The sequence below is a fragment of the Oreochromis niloticus genome, linkage group LG18 (genome assembly GCF_001858045.2).
Source record: "Oreochromis niloticus isolate F11D_XX linkage group LG18, O_niloticus_UMD_NMBU, whole genome shotgun sequence".
NCBI lineage: Eukaryota > Metazoa > Chordata > Actinopteri > Cichliformes > Cichlidae > Oreochromis > Oreochromis niloticus.
Genome location: NC_031982.2, coordinates 31,022,542 through 31,032,538, shown reverse-complemented (window position 1 = coordinate 31,032,538; position 9,997 = coordinate 31,022,542). Strand labels below are relative to the sequence as shown.

Here is a 9,997-nt window from a genome sequence, read left to right as displayed (position 1 = left end):
AGCCAGAGTTTCTAACTGTCCTCTAAATAATTTACACTGACAGCAGCTCCCTGAACATGCAAAGAATATAATTCACCTCCTTTGACTCCTCCTTATTCAGGATAATTGTGATGTCACGATATTTTTAAAAAAAAAATCTGTAAATCAGCTCGTCAGTCAGGAGGTACCGAGTGTTTACAAGCAGTGAGCTCATCTCTCCATCTCTGCAAGGAGCTCCACAAATAACACTGCTGATCTTCTGCTTTTGCATATAATGTCATGGCAAAATAAAACAAGACGAGCAGCTCTGTGCTTTCCGTTTCTACTCACCGAGAGTCCTGAGGAGGACAAACTGCATTCCCAGAGCAAACGGCCGCTCCTGCTCCGCTACAGACCTGCAACACACAGACAGGAGACTGAGGAAGGCAGAAACAGAGGATGATAGAGCCAAATAAAGTAACCACCTAAGCTAATGTTAAATATTACAGTTGAACTGAATTTTTAGTGTTTGTTCAGTGACAACGACACACAACTCTGTGTTTCTGTGAATGTAGAGTATCATGCCTCACCTAAAACATTTCTGAGACCACACATGGGAATAAAAATGGAAACTTAACTTAATAAAAAAGATAATTCTTTGAAAAAAAGTTATTTTTACTTTGAAGCAAAAGGATGGGAATTGAACTGTGGACTTAGCTAAGAGTGTTTTCACCACAGACTGCACACGACCATGTTTTAAAGGGTTAATGTCTCTCTGGTCACTAAAATTGGACAGCTATTTTCAAGCATTAGCCAAATTACCTTTAATCTTAGCGGATTACAGAGACATTAAAAGGGTGGGGATTCACCAGTCGACTGATAAAACTCTTTAAAGTTTGCTGACTCTGCACACAGACATCACCATGTTTGGATGAGAGGAGGAGCTTTGTTATCAGATAAAGATAAGAAGACTGATGCCGACAGACTTGATCAGCTTAGACGTGATTCAGCGACATTTCTGCTCATTCACAACAAATATCTGTTTTTTGGCTATTTGTATTATGTTCATCTTAATTGACTGTCCTATTGCGTAAATACAAATCTACTTAATAAAGACCCACTTATCCATTTTCAAATCCTTTAATCATTTTAACATTTTCATTTATCAAATGTTCAGAAATATCTATCAAATACATACATTTGGATACTTGGATAAAAGCAGACATGTTCCCGTTCGAATTCATCGTCACATCATCAGTCTAATAAGAGATGCCCAGATGAGCTGTTCTGGGAGGGATACTGAGGCATTCCCATGCCAGTACTATCCCAGGGGGTTTTCTCCCAGTGGGAAATGCCCAAAACGCCTCACCTAGGAGGCGCTCGTGAGGCATCCTATTCATATGCCTAAACCATCTCAACTGGCTCCTTGCAGGGCAGCTGTCCATAAGGTAAGAGAGTGAATGTAGATCAACCAGTAAGTCAACAGTGTCGCCTTTACTCTCACAGCTTTTCTACAGTCAGTAAAGTTTCTTTTCAAGCACTTTTGATTATTTTTGAAAACTCTTTTCCTACAAAAATAGAAAATTGTTTCTTTTTTTCTCAGAAAGGTCACAAGAACACCTGGTCTGCAGAGAGTCTGTTACTTAAAAACCAAAGAGGCTGACGACTTTTTGTTGGAACAAAACATTGAAATCCCATCCTCCTTACAGTGAGTGATTCATAAAAGCGTACCTGAGGGTCACGATGATGGCGGAGGGCTGAGCGCAGGCAGTGATGAGCGTGACGATGAAGAGGAAGATGAGGAAGGGGATGAGCGTATTGCAGGTGCGGTCGCACTTCCCTGACACGGCGTAGCCGTTCTCGTTCAGGTAGGTCTTGACGATGACAAGCTGCAGCTGGTTGCTGCCCTGACTGCCGGTCGACGGCGTGATAACCTGCCGGCTCTGAACGCAGGCGCAGTCGGAGTAATTTCGGATCTGGAGGGCAAATGGAGATACGCATGGAAGCTTAGACACGTTTCACAATTTTATTACTTTAGAGATTAATGTAACTGCTAAAATGGCCGTTACATTAAAACAAGTGAGAAAGCCATGAAGCAGATGTTCCTGAAGTTCTACAGTTTTGGATGAACTAACTGAGACCAACCAAAGAAATCCTTTAAAGTAAAAACAAGAAATAACAGGAGTGTCCCTCAAACCACTGCTGCTCATATGGCAGTCTAACAGTGGGTGTGTAGACTGCACCCTGAAGATTCGCACTGGTGTATTTTTAATGTCTTTAGCCCCGGAAAATATTACTCTTTCAAACCTTTCCGAGTGCCTCCATCTAATAATGTCGAGACGGCCTACAGAGGGGAGATCCAGCATCTGCTGACTCAAACAAAAACCTTGATCTTAATGTTATAGAAAGTCCAAGAAAGGCAGACACAGCCCCATCTACAACAGTGTTAGGCTGAGAACGTAACAAGCTTTCAGTTCTTGGTCTCTATATCTCTGGGGACCTGACATGGTCTCTATATACTTCCTGATAAGCAACAACAACGCCTCCGCTGCCTGAGGAGATTGAAAAGCCTCCATCTGGCCAGCTTCTACCACTGCACTATAACATCTTGCACAACAGCTTGGTACAATCACTGCACCTGCAGCGGTTAGAAAAGCCAACAGAGCGTCCTGTTGGCACCCAGCTACCTGCTGTCAAAGACTTGTACCTGAAACGCTTCACCTTGCATGCGTGTAACATGACCTATGACCCCACTCACCCTTTTAACGCCCGTTTAAACTCCCACCGAGTGTGAAACAGTACCGGTGTCTCACACTATAAGCCTCAGGAACAGTTTTGTTTTGTTTTGTAAATCTGTCTCTCCAATCATGTGCACCATAAGCACTTTATTAAACTCACAGTTACACACTGTAACACACCATAATCACTGGATCAGAACCTGCCACACTGACACTATCAGTAATAACAGATTACCTATAAGTCACTAATCTGGTATTTTTGTTTTATCTTAATCTATATGATTTTTTTTTAGCCATTTTATCCTCTTATATATTATTTTATGTTTTTGCTTTTCCATTATGTTACTGTGTGGTGTCATTACTGTAATGTGTTGCGCTGCACCTGCATATTAATACTGAATATTTCATTGTGTTGGCTTTGCTTGTATAATAACAAAAAAGTGAATTAAACTGAACTCTTTGGTAATATTTTACTTTTTTTTTTGCCAAAGCCATTCACACATATACAATGCCAGGATAGTGTCCAGGTAACTACCCCGTAGTGTTTATTGTTGGGTCTGAGCTTCAGCAGGCCCACTGGTTCAGACTTATTCCCGTGAAGAAAGCAAGACAGAACAGCGATCGATCAGTTTTACTTGCTAGCAAGGGGGAGCCTGCTCGGCAGCATCTCTGCCCTCGGTGTCAGACGAGTCCCAAGAACCAGCCTCCCCCTGCAGCCTTTTACTGTGTGACACACAGTTTACACAAACACCCATTGTAAAACCCCCCTATGGTCACAAAAGGTCAAAACACTGCGTGTGTGCGTGTATGCATGTGCAAGCATGTGTGTGTGTGTGTGTGTGTGTGTGTGTGTGGATGGGGGTGCGTTTGTGTGACTTCCTGCTGAGGATGTGCCTACAGTTACACTATAGCCCCCCTCACCATTGAACAGGCTGGGGAGGGGAACAGAAACAGAAGAATGTCTTATAATTTATAAAGAAAGTAACAGTTAAGTTTAAGAACATTGTCTAAATGCAATTATTAATATGAAAAGAACAGAAAAATATAATTTATACATTAGTTAATATACCAAATTAGAACCTGTTTCCATCTTTGCACATAAAAAAGAGCCTGAATGGTTTAAAGAAGATAACCCAGCAAACATCATGACTGGTTGAGAACACCACCAAGCTCGTGATCCATCACAGTTCAGAGGTTGTTGCCAGTAAAAATGACATATGTGACCTTTACTTTGATCAAAGTTTGGGTAAAAGCACATTAGTTTGTGCTAGTTTGATTAAATTTGGACCAATGCTGTAGGTGGAGTAGCAATTCTGGTATGAGCTTATTGATCCTTTAATTCAATTCAGTTTGATTTATGTAGCACTAAATCACAACAAGGTGCTTTATACTGTAAACCCCAACAATCAGACATGAGCAAGCACCTGGTGACAGTGGGAAGGAAAAACTCCCTTTTAACAGGAAGTATTCTCCTGGAGGAACCAGGCTCAGGGGGGTGCGGCCATCTGCCGCGACCTGCCTGTGGGTGAGGGCCCGAACTGCGTGAGCTGAAAATAGCAACAGTCAAGCTGAGAAAACTACGCGTCGGGGCAGAAAACGGTGACACTAAAACATTTAAAATTCATCTTAGACTGAATTTCAGATGTTTTAGTGTTGAGATTTTAAAAAACACCGTATCGTGGTCTCTTACCCCAGTGCTGTCGTTGGCCACGCTGCCACAGCCAGCTAGGCAGGGGTTAAAGTATGTGATGCCATCAGAGCCACAGACCGGAGCGTACTCGTGGATTTTACAGCCGCAGTTCACATTACAGCCTCCGGTCAGGTTCCTCTGCGTCATAGTGAGTGTAGGTCTGAAGGGAGAAAACAGAAAAAACTGTGAAGTTAGAAGTAAACCTTTTTTATTAGACAGTCATTTTCCTTTAAAGCTTTCCCACTTCTGAGTGTTCAACACTGAAAACAAATTAATTCCAGCGCTTAGTGGCATTAAGTCAAGTTCAGTCTGTTAACAGGCTACATCATTACACTAAACATTGTTTAAAAGCTAATTTCTTCCTCGCAATGATCCGCATATTGACTGCTTCACTAACACATTACTGATAAGCAGCATAATTTTCAAAGTAAAGCTCAGGCTGATGGGAAAGTCATCACAGCTTTTAAATGAGCACTTTCGGTACTTTTACCCATTATTTTATTGAGTAATGATGACACTAGGTGAGGAAAAAAGTTCTTCAGAGAAATCTGAGAGAAAGAAATTCACTGAGCACTCAGACGATTTGATGTGTTTGGGAAAAGCCTAAGGGGAAACTAGAATTCTTAAGTTGTGGGCACAGCAAGCTGTTGTCAGGTCACAGTGGCCTTGGTCCTAGACGTAGAAAAACTAATCATTTCTTCTTTCCTTCGTCCACGTAAAAGTTTGTGCCAAGCTGGCACGTCCTGTCTATTTTGTTCACAACAACTTAAGCAGGAGGGTTGGCTGGACGACCGCAGCTGTCATCTGAGTGGAGCGAACGAAAAACAAAACACAACGGACGAAGAAGAGGAAAAAGCAGAGAGAGGACGAGGAAGAGGAGACAGAAGGGAGGGAATCAAAAAGAATTAAACATGAAGAGCGGAGGGCAAAAGGGACAGACAGACAGCAAGACTCACAGAGGGAAATAAAAAAAGACCAGAGGGACAAACACGAGAGAAAACAGAGAGGGCACGCAGCCAAAGATCCTCTCTTCCAAGCTGTCCTTGGACATTTTCCACGGTTGCCATGTAATCGCTCTCAGGGACGCTTTGTGCAAAAGAAAACGCCTCCGTTTACTGGCTCGTTATCTGTTATCCTGCACTCATCCGAACACTCGCTTCCTCCCTGACATGAGCCACAGATGGGGTGATAAAAACTACCACCGACTCCGTCAGACCGGGAAATTATTAAACACGAGAAAGGCCACGCTGCAGTCGGCAAACGGATGCCTGCGGTTTAAGGGAAAGAGTCACGATTCCAAGTTTACATCTAGAAGGAGAAGCAAAACAACGACACCAGGAGAGGTGCTGAAAAAAAACAACTAAGGTTTTAGACTTAATACAAAAAAATCAAAAAGATGGCTGAATGTCAAATATGTGTAAATCTTTAAAGAACAAAATTGTATTTTGTATAATACAAAAGATGTATTATTATGTTTTCATATCAAAGATTTGAGTTTGTTTGGTTTACAGCAGCTATATCATTTTAAGAAAACTAGCCTGATATTTTATTCTGAAGGATAAAATCTCTTTTTTTCCTATTATGTTGTCAACAAATAAACCTGCTGCTAATTGTCTTCATTAACGATCTAGCTGTTCATCCATAAAATAGTTATAAAGCTGGAGGATGTGCCCACCAAGGGTTCCTAGTAAAAAAAAAAAAAATAACAGGCAGGAAGTTATTCTGTGTTTCTCTAAATAAGAATAATGCTAAAAAATGCAGTACAGGAAATGAACAGATAATAACGCTGATAAACCAACACATTCCTGAGGTTCCTGAGGTTTTTTCTCTTTAAATGAAAGAATTTTGACTTTTTGTATGTCAGATAAAACAAGCTCTTTGAAAATGTCACCTGGAAAACCGTGAAGCCCATTTTTTCTGACATTTTCTAAGTTTTTAAGATCGAACAAACAGACCAGTTTGGAGCAGACGTCACTGTTACGTCAGTTGGGTGACAGGAAACAATTAGAAGAAAAGAAAAAAAGGAAAACTTTTTGTTTCATGTCATTGTAGGTAACACATGTATTTTTGTGTCACTGGAAGTCAGTATTGAAATAGCTGCAGATGCCCTTTACAGTGAAAAGCAGAGGTTTATGGTTACCGTCTGTTATAAGTGACAAACTGGGCTGAATGAAATCATCCAGAGAGTATTTCACAATCAGCCAGGCCTCCAGGTTTGGTTGATATAACATCTTTAAGACACATGAAGGCACCATTTCATTACAGTACCATGTTAGCAACATTAGCAAACAAGCAAACTAGACTATTTATAGCCAGCTTACAACACCAGTCAATGTCAGTGCAAGCAGCAGGGCCTATAATGATATTATAACCATGATTTCCTTTTCAGTCTAGACACAGACTGAGTTAATGCTGCTTTCTATTTCAAGTGCAAAGTTGGAAGTATAACTGCTGAACTTTGTACTCACTGTTCACACTGTGTTTGCAGCTTGGAAAAAAGACTTATACAGAGAACTGACTGGATTCTATCAGTGAACGTGCTGCAGCTGTATTATTACACAGAAAAAAAATATATACACTGTGCTGTACTCCAGGCACTGCACTGATGGCTGAATGGCTCCATCTTCAGAGCAAGTCATCGCCTGTTTTTCCAAATCCTGCCTCCAACCTGTGAGGTACAAGGAAGGCAGCATAAGCCTTTGGATCACGTGGCATCGCCAGTGTTTTCTGGCAGAGGAAGTCTTAAAGACTTTGCTAGGATCCACTCTGGTCCAAGTGACAAATGCTAATGCAGGGGTAGGGAACTCCAGGCCTCGAGAGCCGGTGTCCTGCAGGTTTTAGATGTGTCCTTGATCCAACACAGCTGATTTAAATGGCTAAATGACCTCCTCAACATGTCATGAAGTTCTCCAGAGGCCTGGTAATGAACTAATCATTTGATTCAGGTGTGTTGACCCAGGGTGAGATCTAAAACCTGCAGGACACCGGCTCTCGAGGCCTGGAGTTCCCTACACCTTTGCTAATGCCACGACTATGCGTGCATCCTTCAGTTGGACTTACGTGAACTGTAACAGGAATGATGACCCGTGCAGGGTGTCCGTGGCCCTCCGTGTCTGTAACTAAGTTTAATGCCTGCCTTACAGGGGAACCATTCACAGATCCAGAAAATCCATCCCTCGATGTTCACTTATTTAAAAGTTAGTGTGTGGAAATCACCGCCCACCTCTTGTACAGATGTACTTTTTGTCTTTGCCTCTAGCAACAGGTAGTACATCAGTCCTTTACACAAATATCAGTCAACAAAACGCTGTAATAAATGTCCTGACTTCAAAGCGCAAGAATGCATGTTGCAAGAGCTTTGCCTGCTTGTAGGCTGGTGTTTGGATGTTTAGTTTTTCCGCCACACGGAAGAACTTTGTCACAAAATGTCTTGTGTTGTTATCAGTGTGTTTCACACTGCTCTGTTTAGTCCGTTTAAATCAAACTCTGGCTTGTTTTTTTCTCTGCGCGGTTCACGGATGCAGGTGTGAACACAGTCATCGCACTCTGGTGCTGATGAAAACATCCGCACAGAGACCCTTTGGAGGAGGTGGTCTCAAGCTCGTCTTAACAAACTTCAGAGCAATTAGTTTATGATGTGAACGTGATCCAAGCCAACTTTGAGCCGAACACCTCCTGTAGCCAAGGATACGCTTCTGGGATGTGACAGGTGTCACAAATGGTCAATATGGACTAACAACTAGTAAACAAATATAAAGTGTCCATGCTGTCCACTAGGCCAGAACACAGCACCTTCTTCCTGTATTATGTTTTGTCGCTCCAGCACCAGACACATGTGACCAGTAAGCGTGTTCTCACATAGCTTGTGTTTCAGTTCTATGGAGTTTGTTCTGTGTGCAAAGAAACCAAACCATGGGGAAAATCTCGTTTACAAACTCATCGACTGATTTGGACCAAAGTAAATAAACAGTGTGTGAAATCAAATGAAGAAAGCACAGCAGAATCCAGAAACCTCACCCCATTCTAAGACTTTGTATTATCCAGGTGGGGAGGATGCTGCCTTTCATGGTTTTGAGGCTCGAAGGTGAAACTCGTATGGTTACAAAACAGGGCTGAGGTCAACATAACACAAAGTAAGACACGAAGTAAGGCTGAGAAAAGAGGCAGGAACAGATACATGTGTTTAAACGACCACATAAACTATTTGGCTCTTTCTCAGCCTGACCTCACTCTTTCAGCCGCTTTCATAACTCAGTTTCTTTAACCTTCCTCCTCTGTCGGTCTATCTGTTATATATTTTATTTTACTTCTGTCTGCTTATTCTTAGCTTTGTCTCCTCCATCCTTTGAGTGTTTCTCTACATCCTCCACAACCACATCACTGCAGGAACAGCACACACAGACCCAGTGTAAAGATTCAATTCAGACATGAATGAAGCGGCATCGATGCCGAAGTGACGTCAGTCTTCCTCGTCATCAGTGATGCAGCACAACCCACCACTTCCCCGGATTTCACCCACCCAGCTTCTCCTTACCCGGTGGTGTAGGGGATGTTGATCCCTCCGAGGTTGATGCTCTCGCAGCCCACGATGAACAGCGTGGAGAAGCAGAGCAGGGACACGCCGCTGCAGATCATGGCCAGCTTGGCCGACTCGCGAGCGCCCAGCTTCAGCTTCTTAATGATGTAGCCGCCCAGGACGATCCCCACGCCGGCACTAGGTACAATAATCACACCTGAAGAGACAAAGACAAGCAAATAAAAATAATCAAATGTGGAAAAAAAATCTTACCTGTACCTCTCAAAATCAGCAGATTACAATAACTTGCAGCCACAGAAATTTTTACCTTCACACTATAAAAACTCTATAATGAGGCAAATGGAGGTGGGGCCTCACAGCTTCATCAGTACAGGAGATAACAAAGTAACAAAGACTCTTTTCTAATATGGGATTTTTTAAAGCTTTAATACCAAAACGGCACCAATTCAAGATCTGTGACAAAGAGGAACAGAAGAATGAACTGGGACTCTGTCTGTTGATCTGCTTTCTGATAATTCACTGGAGGAAAAAAGGGTCGTATTATCATGTGGTGCAGGTGTTTTCTAAACGGTGGGAGACACTGACTGATTTTTCCTCAAATGTGTTTCATTCAAAGCTGTTTAAGTTTGTCAAGCAAACTCATAAAAATATAAAATAACTAGAAAGTTATGTTACAGAAACATGAAAATGGTTCATCTTTAATGTTCCTTTTGCTGCCCAAAATCTCTATGAATATTCTTTTCTATATCAGTAATAAACTTAATGACTCTGGTATCATTCAAATGGATGATTCAGACTCCTAAACTCCCTGGATGAGAATAGAAAATGTAAAGTCACAGCTGGTGAAGAAAGAGAATATTTTTAGAAGGTAAAGTCACAGATATGTTTCTCAGTAACAGCTGGAAACCACAGAGGAGCTAACTCACCACACCTTTCAAAAAACCAGAATGGGGACGGAAAAAATGCTTCATAGCAGCTTCATTATGACAGGACGTCAGCTGGTGGCATCGCTGCGGCTACATCGATCTTTTACACCATCTATGGTCAGGACACTTGTCTATTAAACCGGCCACG

At 42.0% G+C, this 9,997-nt stretch overlaps 2 protein-coding genes across 4 annotated transcripts in view; both read right to left on the bottom strand.

Annotated features, from left to right (window-relative positions):
• Window positions 1-9,997, bottom strand: part of LOC109195563 (tripartite motif-containing protein 16) — a 1,176,058-nt gene that overhangs the window by 616,725 nt on the left and 549,336 nt on the right. The window lies entirely within an intron of this gene.
• LOC100693652 (solute carrier organic anion transporter family member 5A1) overlaps window positions 1-9,997 on the bottom strand; it is a 52,800-nt gene that overhangs the window by 6,584 nt on the left and 36,219 nt on the right. For all 3 annotated transcript variants that reach the window (XM_003458062.4, XM_005463037.3, XM_025900321.1), the window contains exons 6-9: window positions 8,921-9,119; window positions 4,387-4,546; window positions 1,690-1,934; window positions 310-374 (exon numbers count right to left, since the gene is read on the bottom strand). In XM_003458062.4, the coding sequence (XP_003458110.2) occupies window positions 310-374; window positions 1,690-1,934; window positions 4,387-4,546; window positions 8,921-9,119 (669 nt within the window). The remainder of the gene's footprint in view (window positions 1-309; window positions 375-1,689; window positions 1,935-4,386; window positions 4,547-8,920; window positions 9,120-9,997) is intronic.